Raw genomic sequence first — 19,708 nt, forward strand, 5'->3', positions numbered from 1 at the left:
GCATAATATTACTAATATTTCGGAAAAATCGTCTAGAGCAATGCTCTCGCATGCCTTCCTACTGTACTTCATCAGCTATTGCTGTGTAGGTAAGAGGAAGTGATTGCCTAAAAGGCTCAGTTGCTCAAGACAACATGCATAGTCTAGACTGTCATGTATCACCAGGGTGATACCTGTTACACCCTGTTACCTGCTACACTACCTGTTACTGCAAGTAAAATACAATTTTACTTATTTCAAATAAGTATTCCTGATTCCTCCTCTCTGCTGACTTTACACACACATACACAACACACACACACACACACACACACACACACACAGCGCCTGCGCGCATAAACGGAAACACTTATCTGTCAGGATTTATTTTTACTTTTGTTAAAGGTAAAGTGCTTATTTTACTTATTTTTACGTATTTATTTTTTTGGGCTGTGGAACGAATAATTTATTATGGGAAAATTTGCTTTGATTTACAAGTGTTTTGGAATACGAGCCCGCTTATGCTCAAAATCCAAGGTTCAACTGTAAATGGTTTGCCAAGCAATTATATAGATGAGAGAAGGAATATGACAATGTATTCCAATCCAACCATGCCATAGTGTGGGCTCCTATTAAGTCCTAGCAATATAACTGATCATGAGATCAGTCTATCTTGGTAGCATTAGCCTACTTCATTAAATAACCAAGACATAATGCCATCTCATAATGCCATAGATGGTTGAGATACGTGGTTGGAAAGTTCTGTAGGAAAAACTGGCAAGAGCAATGGAGCCATCAAGACGTGGCCTGGACTAAAGCTTGAACTAGACTCTGGGATTAGCACTTGCACCTAGTCAAATGGTAGTACAGATGCCAAACAAAGACTAATGCCTTGGAGTCCTGTTTGACAAGCCAATAGGATTCCATTAGGGCAAAAATTCATTAGGTAGGTTAGGTATGGAACACACTCCAAACCTGTCTTTGGCATTTGTGGCACATCAGGTGCAAGTGAGTTATATATATGTTTCTGAGTCTATTGGTGGGTCCACAAGAAAGAACTACCAATTATAACCCCTGGGAGGGGCCATCCATGGTGATAAAACAAGTGTCTTAAACGGTGTGCTGTAAATGTCTGACCGAAAGGAGTTGAACCTGGTGCTTGACCAAGAGACAACAGTATTTGGTGAAAGCACAACTTTTTGTTTGGGTCCTGTTCTCACTCACTTTTTGCCTTAGCTTTGGTCTTATTACTTTGATCACTGTTTACACATCGCTACTCATTACTGTTCTGTACATAACTACTTTCTCTGGTTTCTCAGGCATTTTATTTTCTATAGTGCTAATTCCCTGGTTCTGTGACACCTTCTTCTCTGAACCTGATTCTGCTTCTGTTTTTGTCTCTGTCTATCCTCAAGACTCATTCTCAGTTTGTGCTTTTGGTTCCAGGCTTTTCTTCTCTGATCCAAATTCAGTCACTGCTTCCATCTACTTGGGTACTCACATAAGACATGGTTGCCTTGTACCATGCAGAAGCAAGAACTATTTAACCTCCCCACTTCCGTCTTAATCTTTGCTCAAATCATGCTTATAATGTTCCGGGCCGGTGTACTCTAAGCCCATCACCATGTGAGTTATTGAGTTGAGGAGAAGCTCTCTTGCATAGCATACAGTAGCATAACATAGCCTAGCATAGCAGGTCATGATTTTATTTACCTTGTGACTTATTTGGAGACATCTTGGGTGGAATCATAAACAACCCTCTCATACTGTATGCCTTCTGGATTTATCAGTCAGGTAATTATTTAGGGACTTTCATAGTGTTGACATCATTCAAGTGTTGTTCTCTGGATCTTTAAGCAATCACACAAATGTGTACCCTGTCCGAGTTCAAGTGAACCATACCGAGCCTACCTTTTCAAATGGAGTGAATGGCCCAGTCTAACAAACCGGACTTTGGAGGCACGGTACAGCTTTCATAATGTAGACCATTACACCTTGTTCAGACTGCAAGCAAAGCTGACTTTTAGGACTGACTATTCAAGTGATCAGATATGGCTCTGTTCAGACTGGCAATTGTCAAAACGTTTCAAAGGGTTCAATCCAACTATCTGTTCTGCCCTTGTAGAACCTACCCATTAATCTATCTCTCTTTTCCTGCTTTAAAGCTGCCAGAAACATTTCTCTTGAGCCTGTTCCCTTCTAATTAGATTTGTATTTATGTGCTCCTCTTTTGCCCTGGTATGCTTACACGGTCTTGCAAAGGTTCAAATTTTTGTTCATACTATCGTCATCACAGATTGCAGTCCCATTTAGTATTGTTTTGGATGTCTGTTTTGACCTCAAATATGGATTAGACAAGTCTTTTCAGAAATGCCTGAAATCGGAGACTTTTAGTACATCCAATGCCCCTGGAACGCTTACAGTATGTTTACAGCTGGTGGCAATGCTGTCTTAAAATGTTATCAGTGCATCACAAGCACTAGTGTCTTTCCTAGTCTAATTGATCCAACAGTTAAGCTTGTGCACCAATGTGCTTGAGTTCTAGAGCTTGTGTTCCCTGGTTCTTCATTACCAAGCTGAGTATTTAACCCCTTCACTGGTTTTTACACGGCACCCTTATAACCACAGAGCAGACACAGCAGATGCACAACAATAAACAACAAACACACAAGGAAACTGATGATTGCAGGCCCACAACATTAACAACACCTTACAACACAACATGCAAAAGAAGAGGACAAGAAGATCATGACATATAGGTTCCCTAGTCTTAAAGATACCGGTAGGATGAGCCTGAATGCCAACAGGATGGCATTAAGGAGGAGGACAAAGAAGGGCCGGGTGAAGGATGGCATCATGCAAGGTGAGAGGGATTCAGGAAGAGTGTATGTAGAAAATGCAGTGATAGTAAGAGAAGTTAGGGATAATGGTGTGGTTTTGGTCTGGGCTGTCTGATTTCCTCTAGGAGTCAGGTGATGAAGATAAAGCCAGGCATTTAACACGCGCTGAGGAGAAGTAAGGAAGAGGAGGAGGTGGCAAAGACAATCGTGCACCCGTTTCTCTTCGAGCAGCACAATCAGAAGTCTGTGTCTCACCGTCTGTCCAGCAACGAATGGTGTTGGCCACATTTCCAGTTAAAAAAAAAATAAAACCTCTCATGTGGGTCCAGGGATGAGGACACATCCAAACCACAGATGTTTTTTACACTCGGATTTTTACAAACACTACTACACTTTTCACACCAACACACACACTAGAGCAGCTGGACCTGGACCTACCTTGATCCAGAGGTCCAAAGTGCTCGGCTGCAGGAGACGGAGGTGGAGAAGGTGGCAAATTGGTTGAGTCTTCCACTGAAAACACAGCAAACAGAATCATAGGATGAGACGAAAGGAATCCACACGGCGAAGCATACGCGATCCGACCTCCAGACTCTCTTTGATAGCAGTGAGATCACTGAAGCTGATCTCCTGGAAACTTTCAGAAACCGATATCTAAAAACACAAGGAATGAGTCACAGCAACACTAACGTTTATAGGAATAACCAACGTCTGGATGGTGTGAGGTGAGCAGAGTTATTGGGACCGCTCCAACACTGAACATTTTCCAATAACAGCATATTCTGAATGTGTTTTATTCATCAGATTTCCACCAAAACTGCATCTGATTATTTATTAAACAATGACACCACATCCTTACTTATTTATCATTATGTTTAATGGTATGGAGTGCCAGTAAACCAATTTAATTCCTCCTAGCTCAGCTCCACAATTGTTCCTTGATTCTTCGGTTAATGAAAAAAGAGACAGGACAGGTTGTTCGGACCAGCAGACAGGTTGTTCTCTCAGCGCTTAGTCAGCATGCATACACACAGCAGAGCGCTAATGGAAGAGACCAGCTGTCAAAGCGCGTTTGCTGTTCAGCACTAGGTGAAGAGACGGTGCAGAGAAAAAAATACCAGCCACGTATAAAAAGGATGCAAACACATACAGACACGACCTCGTCAGCAATAATCCGGAGCCACTCGTGAACTTCTGAAACTATAATATAACCATAGAACATAACCATAGTTTGATGGACAGAATAATGAGGATATGTGTTGTGTGTTAGGCGGCAAACCCTAAACAACAGACTGACTTGAGGTTATTCTTCTCTAATTCAGTTCCATGTTCAGCCATGCAAAACCAGATCTCAACTTATGAAGGTGAGAAATAGAAATTTAGAAATATTAAACTTATTAATTAAATATGTACAATAATATACCAGTTTACTAGAGTCAAAAATAGGCCTTTTACAAATTTTTTAAAGACTATTTCACTTTAGGACCAGATGAAAATAGATTTGTTAACACTATGAAAAATCTAAATTATCTTTTTTTTAAAAAGGCATTTTTTAGGAAGTTGGAGAACTTTTATATCTTTTATAATAATTATTATTATATAATGGGACAATCATCAATTATAATCATTGATCGGTTTCCTGTGCATTTTAAAAACTGATTATATATATATATATATATTTTTTTTTTTTTTAAAAGGCAGTCGATTAAAACCATAACTTTAAAAAATACCAAATGTTTTTAGCTCAGTGGGTTTGCAGAAGCTTGTGCGGATATGAGACTCCGCTGAACATGGAAATGGAATGGACCTGAACTATCGCTTTAAGAGTATTAAAGAAGCGTTGTCTTTTGTGGTTAACCCAAGTATTAATCAATCGTTGCTCAAAACCGGTGATCGGTTATGAAATGGTTACTCCCATCAGGCACAAATAGTAAATTGAGCTCTATTTCTGTTACACCGCTTTGCTTATGAATGAAATCCAGCTGATACAGATGTACAGCAGCTCTCGCACAGAGCCTGGCAAACGTTTTTATACCCCTCGGACATTTCCACATTTTTTTTATGTGACATCCACAAAGGTAAATGTATTTTATTGGCCATGTCTTGGTAGTTTTGCAGTTGTGCTGTACTCGTTCCATTTTCAGATGACGGAGTGAACAGCGCTCCCTGAGATGAACAATTTAAAAGACAATTAAGGTGCAATTAAAATGTCGATCACTGACAATGGATAAAAAAATAAAATAAAATAAAAGGAAAATTATAAATATAATTATAAGTTTTTCTTGTAAGTCAAGATTTGTGTATAATAATCAAACTATAACATACTTTCCCGTATGTATCTCTCCTTGTTTCTAGGTTAGATTCTAAGCATTAAGTCATATGTAGATATATATATAAACAGCAGTATTACTCATGCTAATTGTTGGCAGAAGAACACACTACAACATATCTGAAGCATAAAGAAGCGCTACGATGGAACCCGACACAAACAGGCCGTATCATCCACAGGAATAACAAAAACAGTTTTGATAGCGGGGGCTCCTACCTGAGGAGAGTCGCACGGCTGTGCCTGGATGGAGCTCCTGCTCTCCTTTCAGTACCGCAACCGCCTCGGCCGTGACCTCCTGCACGATGCGCGCAGACACTTGCTCTATAAAACACACACACACACACACACGCACACACACACACATGCTGATCATCATCATCATCATCATCATCACCATCATGGCTCATCAAGTTCTCTACCATGTACAGGGTGGCCCGAATTGTTTTTTAATTATATGAAGCTTCTTTTTTTGTTATTTCTGACCCGAGATGGCATCGCAACTAACAACAGAAGATGGAACAAAATCAAGAATCAGACCTAATGTTTACTGTACCACATTTAGGCAAGGATAAACCATGCACTTTAAGAGTTAATTATTTCTGCATTTAAAAAAGCATCAGTTCTGATATGTTAAAGGAGACTTATTATTACAAAAAATACTTATAGATCTCTAATATACTGTATGATATACAGTATGTGTTTTTGTATACAGTACCATTCAAACTCTTTGGACCCACTTTCTAATTCAGTTTTTTTTTTTCAAAACTATGAAATAACACATATGCCATCAGGTAATATAGGTCTCTAATATGTGTGTTTATATACATGAAAAACAAATCCCTCCCTTTTACTAATTTATTTTGCATAGGTTAATGCTGCATAAAGCAGGACAAAATCTTCGGGATAGTCATTTTCTAAAAAAAATAATTAAAATCCTTCTTGAATACAGCTACACTCCACAGAAACACAAAGTGCTGACCGTAAAAAAAAAAAACATACACCAAGATATTGTTAGCATTGCATTCAGTCCTTGTAGTGCTCTGAAAGGGTTGTGAGAACCTGCACCGAGGACCCGGGAGGTGTCGTCATGGCAACACTGACACTGGAGCACAGAAAAGTTCGAATTTACCAGGAGTCATGGACAGAGCTTAGAGACTGAGTAGTACGTCTCAATGATCCAGATTATGTGCATAAAGTCTGCGCTGTGAATCTGATATATAACATTAAGAGACTTTCACACCTGAGGCTTTTAGAAAATGTCCTGCTTTTCTAATCACATATTATGACGAGATTAAACCAGCTTTATTCTAAACACGGGCAGAAAAAAAAAAATTTCTAGCAGTTTAGCTAGAATCACAGTAAGGGGGCTTTTCCTCGTTTCCAGAATTTGATCCTGAACCACCACGACCTCGAGCAGGGATAGAGTCATTGCTGTTGAGAATGTAACCGGTTAAGAATCTATTAACTGATAATGCATTATATTTCTCCGTAGCTCACATATCTGTTTATTTGTACACCAAAAGGGGGCGCAATTGCAGTTCAAATGATGTGATGCGCAATATTAGGCATTGTATTGACGAGCAGTATTCTCGACATATCTCGCCATAATATGCTTGTTATTTGTTTATTTTTTATTTTTTTATATTTCTGGTTGTTGCATTAATAAGTTGTTTTACATTAGAGTTAGCCTTCCTGCAATCTACTCCCTCTTCCACCATCTTTGTTCCATAAAGTGTCTCAAAAAGTGTCACTTTTGTTCCGGTTCACGTTTGGTAAAGCAACTGTTCGACAACACAAACTGTCGCGTGTTAACGAGCATTAACGAGCACTAACAAGCACTAATGAGCACTAACGAGCACTAACGAGCGTAGCCTGTTTTGTAAAGGTGGGGCTAGTAACAGACAGGTCTGTGTGTTTACGTGTGAAAAAAAGGCTGATGATGGTGGGCACGGTCCAGCAGATAAGCTACAACTAAAAAACACCCATCAGAGAACAAGCCAGGGGAGTGGCTCCACTTAGATGATGTCACAATAGGGGAAAAATCTACCTGGTTTGTTTAAGCTTCAGCTTAACCGCAAAAAATCTTCTTGCTTGTTTGTATACACACACACACACATGCACTAAAACAGGAAATCAATCTGAATGTTTAAGCAGGACTAAAAAGAATTTTGCATAATAGGTGCCCTTTAAAGCGCTCTAAAATCTTTTTTTTTTTTTGTACTGCATGACATCAAGGTTCTAAAAAAATATATCCTGGTTAAGCGCCACTTTATCCTCCCACATTCTCGATGCTATAGAAAGTGCTTTTGTGCTCTTTAGGCCTAGTGTTTTACACCCACATCTAATCACACACACACACACACACACACACACACACACACACACACACACACACAGAAATCACATGTGAGCAAATCAAAACAACTGAAACCGCCTACGATGTGCGCACACACACACACACACACACACACAAGCATGGCAGTAATTCTCTTTAAAACGGCTCCACGGCGTTACACCATCTTTCATCTCTCACTGATCTCAGAGCTCCCCTCTCACCAGAGCCGTGGTGTAAAATTCATCTCTACGTGATTCTCACACCTCTGAACAGCCAGTCATTGAATTTAACTAACGTGGAGTCTGTTTAGCATCACGCAAGCCGGAGTAATCCAGCAGCGCTCAGGCCAGGCCGGGGATCTGCGCTGGCGATCTGCTGTACAGGAGATCAGAGGATAAATCAGAACGCAGAGAACGAACAGAACGAGGAGGAAGAGAGAACCGCAGGCTGTAATTGCACGTCCTCTCGCCCACATGCCTCATTACTGTGGTGTGGGGGGGGGCATCAGAGATAAGCTAAGAGAGAGAGAGAGAGAGAAAGAGGACGAGATATGGAAAGTGGGAGTAATGTAGAGGAAGAAAGGCAGGAAACAAAAGTGGAAATGAGAGGGAAAAAGAATAAAGAGGGATAAAGAGAGACAGGTGGGCTGCAAAGAAGGAAGAAAAGTGAGAAAGAGAGAGAGAGAGAGAGTGAGAGAGGGAGGGAGGCTTGCGGATAGATAATATGACATCAATATGACGATAAGTTACATAACCAATCCAAACGATTTTGTCTAATCCTGTACCGCACAAGTTTCAACCTTTCTCCATTACCTCCTTTCACAGCTTTTACCAGCAATTCGTTCACATTTACCCTTTTACTGTAACTAGTGGTTGGTTGAAAACATGATAACACTAGCTTCATCTGATTCCTTCATACAATAACTTCTTTAACTGTGTAATAACGCCTCTAGTGGCCGTACACAGCTATTACAGCTAGGTTCGCTAACAATCCGCCAGCAAAGATCCATGCACATGAAACCATTTTTAACAATTTCTGTTCCTACCACACACACACACACATACACACACACACACACAGTGAGGGAGTTCTGAGACCCGTGTTAAGCTGTTAAAGTAATAAAATATGAGATCTCTAAAGGAGCAATAGACGATATTTTTTATTTCATACTATCATAAACGCTCTGAGAGCTGATCTGTGTTCACTAACACTCACTAACGCAGCTGTGTAAAGGGATAAAGGGACACTGTACCCGTAGCATGAACAACCTGTTGCACCTTTAGTGCCCACTGTTTACCTCATGAGGTTTATAAAAGAAAGAAAGGAAGACGGAAAGAAAAAAAATTGGGTTATAAATATGAAAGAAAGTAAGATGACTATAAACATTAAAGAAAAAAGAAACAAAGAAAAACTAAGTGCTATAAATTAAAAATAAAGAAATAAAAAAGACAATAGGTTATAAATACAAAAAAAAACGAAAGAAAGAAAGAAAGAAAGAAAGAAAGAAAGAAAGAAAAAGGGCTATAAATAAAAAAAGAAATATATTTTTTTAAATAATGCCAAGACTTTCAGGAATTTATTTTATTAAATATGGATTATTATGGGGATGGATTATTTTTTCAATCATTAACATACAAAATCATCATTTAAAAACTGATCATTTAATAACAATAAAATTTGTTTGATGATCTCAAATATGCAAAACAGAAGAAAAAAAATCAGGAAAGAGTTGAATACTTTTTCACAGCATTGCAAGTACTACTGGGATTTACTTCATGATCAATTAAGTATCTATCTATCTATTTATCTATCTAGAAAAATACTTTAAATCTGAACAAGCCCCGCCCACACGATAACTCACTACAGGTTAGAATCACACTCAGTGAGCTCATGGTCATGATGCAACTAGAAAAACCTTCTGGAAATGAAACATTACATTAAATCAGATACATGTGAATACATTTAAGCAACAGAAACTGCACACTGTCTCCTTTTCTTTCGTCTTTTTTCTTCCTTTATATTTATAACAAAGTGAGCAGACGTGGTATTCTAAGCGATGTGAAGACGTGGGCGGATGGAGCCGTTCCTACACCGACGTGACTACAGACGTCTGGAAACCAGTGACATCCCATCATCGGCTTTAATAACACGGCAATTCATTTATTTCTCCCCTTGAGTCATTTATTAAACATGAAAATATATATACATACATATATATAATACAGTATTCCACATTTTGTATTCAGCTGATTCTTTTTGTCCTTACAGGTCATTCTTTCTTTTGCCGATCCCACCCTGACATTTCGTCCAATTTGTGTCTGGCAGACAAGCGGCCGCAACGGTCCAGACACACACACCCACCCCAGCATCCCCCAGCCACCCCCTCCCCCTCGTCCAAGCGAAACAGTCCCGTCTGGCCGAGAGACGCTCAGAATACTAATCAGTCTTTCTCACACACATATACACACACATATATACAAACACACACACACACATAATCTGCATGAGGTCACTTCGTTTAGGGTTCAAATCTTGGCTTAATAACACACCCGCCCACATATACAGACACACACACACACACACACATGCGCGCACATGTTGTACACAAAGCCAGACATTTCTGCTGCTGTCCTTTTTTTTTTTTGTATCAGCTTTATCTCACGTATAATATTAATAAATGCGACAAAACCAAGAGATCGCTCGCCCGTCGGGGTGGCACGCATCCATACATCAACCTTTCCAACACCTTCACACACGGTCCACATGATAAGAAAGAAAGTTCTAGCGCATTAACCATCACCACCAAGCACAAACACTCACTTTATTGTGAGGCTCCTCCTGACTAGACATTAAGTAATTAACCCACGATGCAACAAGACGCCAGACAAAAGACAAAATACCATCACGTACTGTAGAAAAGACCCCCCTCAGACTGCGCGCGATCTAGCGACTTACCCAGAAGAGAAGCCACTGAGACACGGCGGTGCATGTACGAGGTCTGAAGAAGCCAAAAAAAAAAAAAAAAACGAGGTGGGGGGATACGGCTACTACCCGGCGCACAGGAGCCGAGCTGTTGCCACGGCAACGTGCCGCCTAGGCCCGGGCCGAGCTCACGCTCTGAGCGTGCCTTGGCCGACAGAGTGTGTGTGGGTGTGTGTGTGTGTGTGTGTGTGCTCCTGACTCATGGCATGTGCAGCCGCTCTGTCATTAACTTTATTACAGGCTTACTGTACACACCCTCTGTCAGGGCGACTTCTGCATGATCACAACCAGAGAGAGAGAGAGAGAGAGACAGAGAGACAGAAAGAGGGCGCACTCTCTCTCCTAAAGCCAGCAATCTGACAGAGGAACCACGTGAGTGTGAGCGCGCGAGCGTTTTTCTTTGATTTCCCGCATGCATATGGCAGACCGCCTGTGGTCCGCAGGATGACATCATGGGCCGAGGAAGTCTTTGAGATTGTCCTTAGAACCGCAGATCCTCGAGCGGCCATAAATTCGAGCAGCAGGACGCAGAAGGTCGATGCGGCTGGTGCTTAAAGACGTGACGGGCTGCAATATATTCACTGCGATTCAAATCGACAGTAACCGCAGGCTCTGCTCTCTCTCTCTCTCTCTTTCTCTCTCTCTCAGATGGATCCAAAAACATGAAGAAAAAAATCCTTCCCTGTTTTTTTTTCTTTCTCTGAAGTGTTAAACGAGCTAATTCGATATTTCCCCTGTTATGACATCATATAAGAAGAGCCCCTGCTCGTAGCTAGAGGCGTGGCTCAGGAGTAGCTCATTTATATAGACAATGAAACAGCACATTTGGAGAAGGAGTGAAATAAAGAGAGTGTAGGAAGAAATGCATTATCTGAGGACTGAAGATTTCAGCTGGAGCATTAACACACACACACACACTAGGGGAGTTCTAAGACTTAAGAGCTGATCTGAAAGAAAGAAAGAAAGAAAGAAAGAAAGAAAGAAAAAAAGAAAGAAAGAAAGAAAGAAAGAAAGAAAGAAAGAAAGAAAGAAAAGACTGTTGTCTTTCTTTCTTTCTTTCTTTTTTTCTTTCTTTCTTTCTTTCCTCAAGTATAATAAATTAATTTTCCCCGCTATAAATTAAAGAGACATAAAGAAAGAAAAATAAAGGACTATAAAGACAAATAAAAGAAAGAAAGCGAAAAGAACTATAAAAACAAAAAACAAAAGAAAAAAAGAAAAAGATGACTTTAAATATGAAAAAAGGCAAAGCGCTATAAATTAAGGAAAAATAAATCAGAAAAAATGAAAAAAGAAAGAAAGAAAGAAAGAACAAAAGAAAGAAAAGAGAAGAGTATAAATAAGAAAAATAAATAAAAGCAAGCAAGAAAGACAAAGCGCTATACTGTAGATTTAAAATAAAGAAAAAGAAAAAAATTAAAGTAGACTATAAAAACCAAGGGAAAAAAAAGAGAAAGAAACAGAGATAAACAAAGCACTAGAGACTAAATACAAAGAAAGAAAGACAAAGGTCTATAAATCAAAAAGAAAAACAAAAATTCTCTTAAAAGGAACTTTAAATACACATTATTAGCTAGAAATGCACAATAACCAGCTGCGGAAGGAAACACAGGCTTTCGTCTTCTTTATTTCTCTTAAAATCAACACATCTCTCTCTCCCTCTCTCCCTCTCCCTCTTTCTCTAAATCATAAAGCTAGAAAGTCAGTGTTGGTTTAACAGTCTATAGTGTTTGAAACCTCTTGTCTCTGTAAAACACACTCTCTCTCTCTCTCTCTCTCTCTCTCTATCTCTCTCTCACACACACACACACACACACACATAGAGCTCCAGTGATCTCCAGCTTTGTGCCACAGTTACAAGTGCTTACTAGAAACTTTACAGGAACATGACAGGACAGAGGCAGAACTGAGGCAGAACAGAGGCAGAACTGAGTCAGAACTGAGGCAAAACAGAGGCAGAGCTTCCCTCAGGCCACTCAACCTCACACTGACTCGATTAAACCAATGACACAAGCTGCACTCTTTCATATTGCAGGCGTGTGAGAGGATCAGGTCGTGTGAGTGCAGGTAGGTTCACTCACACAGTGGGAGGCGGGTACTTGTCAATTTCAATTTCAATGAGAGGTGTGGCTTATAAATCTGTCAGCCTAAGTGAAGGAGGTGTGGCCTGTGTATCATTCAATTCCAGTAAAGAAGATGTATATAGAGTATATATGAATGTATATGCCAGGCCAAGTAAAGAAGGAAATGAGGAGTGGCCTAAAGAAGGTGTGGTCTGTGTACCTGTTATTCCAGGTGAGGAGGAGCAGTTTATACATCGACATGAAGTGTGAAAAAGTGTGGCTTGTGTGCCTGCAAATTTACAGGAAAGAAGGCGTGGCTTATATATCTGTCAGTGTAAATAAAGGAGGTGTGGCCTTTGGACCCATTACTTCCAGGAAAGAAGGCGTGGCTTATATATCTGTCAGTGTAAATAAAGGAGGTGTGGCCTATGTACCTGTAAATTTCAGGGAAAGGGGTGTGGCTTGTTTAATTCGCTTTACAGTAAGAGGTATGGCCGAATTACCCACAGTTCCAGCAAAGGGGAGTGGCCTAATTCTGTTTATTTATATTTGATACTATGTTACTGTTAAGAAAAACAAACAGTTGCATTTTTAGGGATGAAAAAGCTACAGCGATGCTCCGGAAACAGGGATGAGAAAAAAGAAAAAGAAGACGGAGAGAATCGAAGTAGGAACAGAGTCAGGGACAGGGGATAAGGAGCATCGGCAACACACACACACACACACACACACACACACACACACACACACACACACACACACACACACACAATAGGTGCTTTTAAAGAGCCCGCCTTGCCTCCCACATCCTCTGACTGATGCCCCTGAGCCTTTAACCCTTCCTCCTCTTCCTCGTCCCTGCATCTTTCTCTCACACTCTTCAGTCTCCTTTCTCTTTCTCCTCTCCCCTTTATTTCCCCTCCCTCAATCTGTTTTTCTCTCGCTTCTTCCCACATCACCCACTCCACTCCTCCTCAAGTCACGACACTGAATGTTAACAGTCGCTCTACCGCGCTCTCTCTCACTCACACTCTCAGCAAAACATCACCGGAACAACCTGACACACAGACACACGCCTTAACAGAGAGAACAACAAAACACACACACGGAGAGAGAGAGAAAGAGAGAGAGAGAGAGAGAGAGAGAGAGAGTCACTTGTCTTTCTGACATATGCATCAGAAAGACAAGAAAAATAAAGAACAGAATTAGTAAAAACAGAAAACAATCAATAGAAAAAAAAAAGATAATAAAGAAAGAACAGACCTACGTAGTAAAAGAAAGAAACTATAAGAAAGAAAAAAAAACTAGGAAAGACATTAGGCTATTAACAAAAGAACAAAAGAAAGAAAGAAAGAAAGAACAGTAGGAAAAAGAACAGCAGAAAAAAAGAAAATACAGGAGGCTACAAGAAAGAAAAAAAAGAAAGAAGGAAAGAAAGGAACAAAAAAAGTTTAAAAAAAAAGAAAGAAACAGCTAATAAGAGAAAGTCTACAAGTAAAAAAGAGAAAAAGAAAGAACAAGAGGAAAAAAGAAAAACAGAAGGCTACATACAAAGACAAAAAGAGGGAAAGAGAAAAAGAAAGAGAGAACTAGTACAACAGAAGACAATAAATAAAAAAAAATGAAAAAAGAAAGACAATTCTAAAAATAAAAAGAGAGAAAGAAAAAACAAAGACTATGAATGCAAACAAAAAAAAAAAAAAAGAAAAACTGAGTTAAAAGAGACATGGGTGTGGCCCCACTGTGTGTGTGTGTGTGTGTGTGTGTGTGTGTGTGTGTGTGTGTGTGTGTGTGTGTGTGCTAGCCACTTTATTAGTAACACCTGCACATTTCTTATTCGGTCGGTGCAGACTGTATGTGTAAACCGTTCTGTGCAAAATAAACTGGACGTGCGTGTGTGTGTGTGTGTGTGTGCGTGTGTGTGTGTGTGATATTAGCTGTAGTAGCACACTGTTTCAGTACTATAGCGTATAACCCTGAGAATCTGCTCCCAGTAGACTGACGCTCCTTCATGCTCCAGGTGCCGTACTGTATGTACATCCTGTTCTCTCTCCGCTCGAATGCCGGATCAGAAACACTCCATTCTTTTCCTCCACATTTCCAGCCTGCATTTTTCTCGAACCCGAACTGCTGCCGTTAGCTCTTGCTTCTGAGAGTTGCCATGGTACCCAATCCCCTGCAGTCAGCTCAGCCTTTTGTTCCACATCCCTGCAATCACTCGCTTTTACCTCCGCTTTATGCTGAAAGCGAGAGATCTGTATCTTCCTCTCGCAGACAGAGACCAGCCTCGGTGTAGGGGGTGTTAGCAGAGACGGCACCGGTCTGATTCTCAGGATCGAGATCGGGCCGTTACCAAGAAACGAAAACCAAGGATTAGATATCAGAGAGAAAAAAAGAATCTAACCTGAAATATTTAAGAGTTTGAGAGTGACAAGAGAACGCAGGAACGAGCAGTCAGCTTTTCATCAAAGCAACCGTGGAGCAACGACTTTAGCGGAGGTGACAGGGTAAACGGAGAGTTCCTGAACTACGCATTTAGTATGTAAATCCCAACAAACACCTCGCACCAATGCTCCACGTCCCGCCGGACGCGCGTGCCGATGTTCTCACAGCTTTCACCTGCCGCTACTCCGCTTTCACTGTTTCACACGTACAAACCTTCCTGTCATACACACGCTTTCATTAAGAGTATACACACGCATTCTGAACCAAAGCCTGCAAAGTACAATAGTAAAACTAACAGTCACTAAACTGCCTACAAAGAGAGTGTATAAAAACTGTGCATGTAGTGTAACACAGCGTACACGGGACATTCCTACAGCAATTCTCACATTTATAAATTAGCTAGCTGTAGAAAGGGGTTAGTAGTTACGACATTTAAAAAAAAAAGAAAAGCGGGTCAAGAAAAACAGGGCTTTGCTATGAATATATAGGAAAAGAGGGAAAGAAAGTAAAAGAAGGAAAGAAAGAAGGAAAAGCAATTTCAAGAAGATCATAAGAATATATATTCAAAATTAAGGAAAGATAGCAAGAAAGCAGGAAAAGAAAAAATTAAAAAGGACAGAGTATAAATTATAAAGAAATTTAAAAAGCTAGAAAATTAAAAAATGAAAGAAATACAGAAAACAAAACAGAAAGAAGAAAGAAAGAAAGCTAGAAGAATATAAAATCAAGGATGAAAGAATAAAACAATTAAAATTAAAAACATTTATAACATTTATAAATAAATGATGAAAGAAAGAAAGAAATGTAAAAAGAAAGAATAAAAGGAAATGGAAAAGAAAAAAGAAACAGCAAAAAAAAAAAAAAGGATTATCAATCCAAAGAAAGACAGATGAACATAAAGAAATAAAAACAAGTTGAATGAGTGAGCTCGTGCTTCTCTACCTGCAGTCACTTCATGGCCAGAGGGCAGGTCGCCGTTAAAGCCGTTCTCTTTGGCGTAGGAAGCGGTGCTGGTGGCGTGAGCGGCACCGGCCTGGCACGTCCTATAGGAGAAACCGTTCTCTCCCATGGGACTGGAGGAGTCCTGGGTTCCTGCCGATGCCCACTGGGGGGCGCTGTCCTCAGGCTGCCGACCGTCTGCCATCAGAACCGCGGGGTAGGAAGAGAAGTGGCCTTACTGCTGAAAGACGGAAAGACATGTGCTCAGTTCATACAGGACACCGTTACACGTGGGACAGTTTACCGTCTGCTGTTAGGGTGGACACGGCAAGGTAACACCCTGATGGGGAGGGACAGGGTTTACAAATACTACTCAGACAAACCTGATGGAGCAGCAAGCGCAGGAGGCGCTGCGGGTGATTTAGGTAGTGCTGCGCTAATAGAAACAATGATCGAGTGTCAGCTTTGATCTGTGTTAAATGCGAAGAGAGAAGGAATGTTCCCGGAGCTTCATACTCATCTCTTAGCAACCAGATGTTCTGAAAAAAGTGACTGCTTTGTTTCTAAAAACATCCATAATAGCCAACACTGCTAGCTAATCTGTAACTTAGCAAAAAGGGCTATTAACTTATTAATTACACATTTTCTAAAGCCCTTTTCAAGAGCACAGTAGCATTAAAGAAACTGCACAGGCGCTGATAGAACACGCAGAAGGAAGGATAGAAAGAAAAAACCCGAGACAAAGAAAGAAAGACATCTCCATGTAAGTCTTGTGTACAGTAATGTGCTCTGACACACATGGAGGCTCAGCTGTGCTGCTCAGGTGCAGTGATGAAGTAATGTTGTGAGAACCTTTGAGAACTTTCCCTAGTCCTACCAGCAGGCTGTGGGTCTGTCCATCAGCTCTCTCTGCTCAGGAGAACCAGAGTGAGAAGAAAGGATGAGTGAGAGAAATCAAACAACTACTGGATTTATATTTCTACTTTCCATTCTCTACTACTCACTCCTGACATGCTTAACATTCTGAGCACTCAGCTAAACCCAGTGTGTGTGTTCGTGTGTGTGAGGAGCTAAGCACATGACTTATCAGACTTTACAGCATGATTGCAGGGATTTCGAGCCGATTCAGCACTTTCTCTACGCTCCGGAGTTTAGGAGGATTCCCGCCAAGTCCTTTCCCAATGATTACAGCAGCTCAGATGTCACATATTTACATTTTTTTTTAAGTTACCCTAAAACTACTTCTATACAAAGACCAGAGACCCCGATGATCTTCTCAGCTGTCCTCACTATCCGCTGTAGGGTCTTGCGGTCCAATATGGCACAATTCCTAAACCAGACAGTGATGCAGCTGCTCAAGATGCTCTTGATTGTCCCTGTAGAGAAGGTGGTGAGGATTGGTGGTGGAAGCTGGCCCCTCCTTAGCCTTTTTAGGAAGAAAAGACATTGTTGGGCTTTCTTGTGCAGAGAGCTGGTGTTGAGGGACCAGCTGAGGTTCTCCTCCAGATGGAGACCTAGGAATCTTGGGGTTCTTGATGTGTCTCATGATGAGCCACTTGAAGCACTTCATGATGAGCGCAACAGGGTGGTAATCATTGAGACAAGACACAGAAGACTTCTGTGGTAGACTTAAAGCATGTGGGAACGACGGCGCTGCTCAGAGAGATGACGGTGAGAACATCTGCCAGCTGTTCTGCACATTCTCTGAGCACTCTGCCTGGGATGTTGTCTGGTCCAGCAGCTTTACGTGGGATGACTCTGCGTAGAGTTTTGCTCACATCAGCCGTTGTGAGACACAGCACCTGGTTGTTCGGAGGGGTGGTCTTCCTCGCAGTCACATAGTTCTGCATGTTGAACCGTGCGTAGAAACCGGTCAGCGCATCTGGAAAGAAGCTGTCACTGTCACCGGGAGGTGATGAGGTCCTGTAATTGGTAATGGCTTATATGCCCTGCCACAGCGCTGTCCTTGAAGTTGTTGTGGATTCTCTTTGCATTTCTAATGGCCCGGGACAGTTTGGCCCTTGCTGTTTTTAGGGCCACCTTGTCCCCTGCTCTAAAGGCAGAGTCCCGGGTCCTTAGAAGTGCACGCACCTTTGCAGTAATCCACGGTTTCTGAGATGATGCTCTTGGAGACAGTGACATCATCGGTGCAATTGTTGATGTACTGTAGCTGGTCACTAATGACGTGAACTCCTTCAGTGAAGTCGCAGCCTCCCTAAATGTTCCAGTCAGTGTTCTCAAAACAGTTCTGATGAGCAGAGATGGCTCCTGCTGGCCAGGTTTTCACCTGCTTCAGGACCGGTTTTGAACGCCTGACAAGTGGTCTGTATGATGGAATTAGCATAACAGAGATGTGGTCTGAGTAGCCGAGATGGGGGCGGGGCTCTGCCAGATATGCGCCAGGGATGTTTGTATAAACAAGATTCAGCGTGTTTTCCCCTCTCGTTGCAAAGTCCACATACTGATGGAATTTAGGAAGCACCGACTTGAGATTTGCATGGTTGAAATCCCCAGCAACAATAAATAGTCCATGGGGGTGTGTGTTCTGCAGATTACTGATCCTTGCATACAGTTTACAGCGCGCCACCTTAGCATTAGCCCTAAGTGGAATGTACACTCCAATAATGAAAACAGTGGTAAATTCCCATTGTAAATAAAAAGGCACAAAAGCCGCCGCTGTGAGTCTTACCGCACAGAGCTGCATTTCTATTGGCGCAAAGCGAGGCTAGCTCGTCCAGGCGTCTGGAACTCTGACTACACCTGGAGACGCAGCAGTCCCTAAACTCACGTTGTGTAGTCTGTTGGAGTCGGATGTAGTCCAGTTTTTTTTAGGGAGCAGACATTTGATAAGATGATGGGTGGAAGAGCCGGCTGGCTAGGGTTTGTTTTTAGCCTAGCACAGACTCCCACCCGCTTGCCGCGCTTCCGCTTCCTCGTGCACCGCTTACGATGTCCCCTCCTCCGGCCACCAGCATCAGGCAACACAGAGGACTGGAGGCCTGGTTCCCGAAGCAAGCCGAGGTTGTGTAGCTTCTCACGCAGCTCATTTTAAATGTATTTTACCAGATTATTGAGTTCTAAAAGTGTCCGGCGGTGGTAAATATGAACACCGGTTGCGCTGATTTCCATATACTGTGTAAAAAAAATGTGCTACAGCACGAAGTAAACAAAGTAGCACCATACTTTGATACTTTCTCTAAGCCAGGCTAATGAGGACAGGGATAGATTCGTGAATGAAGGAATGAGTGGTTTAATCTTCTTCACATTAATTCCTGTTCCCAAAGTTTAGAACTTTTTTTACTCCCCTCACAAGAGTGGTACAATCGATAGAAACTGTAAGATCTTCAATCGCAGTAAGATTGCTGTCACCTGCCCCCTGGGTACGGGGCTCTGCCCTCTGGGTACAGGGCATCTGCTGCTTGGGTAATGGGCTCCTTTCCACTGTGTACAGGGCCTCTTCCTTCTGGGTACTGGGCCACGGTGCTTGGGGTTCTGGGCACCTGCCCTCTGGATATAGGGCCTTTGCCTTCTGAGTACAGGGCCTCTACCTTAGGGTAACTGGGCCTCTGCTTTCTGGTTACTGGCCCTCTGCCTTCTGGATAAAGGGCCTCTGCCCTCTGGTTAATGGGCTTCTTCCATTTGCCCTCTGGTTACTGGGCTTCTTCCATTTGCCCTCTGGGTACTGGGCCTTTGCTCACTGGGTACAGGGCCTCTACCCTCTGGGTACTAGGCCTCTGCCTTCTAGGTAAAGGGGTTTTGCCCTCTGGTTACAGGGCCTCTGCCTGCTGGGTACAGC

The 19,708-nt window shown here is 41.7% G+C and overlaps 1 protein-coding gene across 15 annotated transcripts in view; it reads right to left on the reverse strand.

Moving 5' to 3' along the window:
• map2 (microtubule-associated protein 2) overlaps positions 1–19,708 on the reverse strand; it is a 118,014-nt gene that overhangs the window by 25,503 nt on the left and 72,803 nt on the right. For 13 of the 15 annotated variants that reach the window (XM_053496448.1, XM_053496451.1, XM_053496450.1 and 10 more), the window contains 3 exons: positions 15,916–16,153; positions 5,365–5,469; positions 3,258–3,332 (listed from right to left, as the gene is read on the reverse strand). In XM_053496448.1, coding sequence (XP_053352423.1) covers positions 3,258–3,332; positions 5,365–5,469; positions 15,916–16,117 — 382 coding nt within the window. In that variant the 5' untranslated portion in view covers positions 16,118–16,153. Of the gene's footprint in view, positions 1–3,257; positions 3,333–5,364; positions 5,470–10,438; positions 10,479–15,915; positions 16,154–19,708 lie in introns of those variants that run through there. The other 2 variants (XM_053496449.1, XM_053496456.1) reach the window with 2 other exon arrangements.

The sequence above is a fragment of the Clarias gariepinus genome, chromosome 5, assembly GCF_024256425.1.
Source record: "Clarias gariepinus isolate MV-2021 ecotype Netherlands chromosome 5, CGAR_prim_01v2, whole genome shotgun sequence".
Lineage (NCBI taxonomy): Eukaryota > Metazoa > Chordata > Actinopteri > Siluriformes > Clariidae > Clarias > Clarias gariepinus.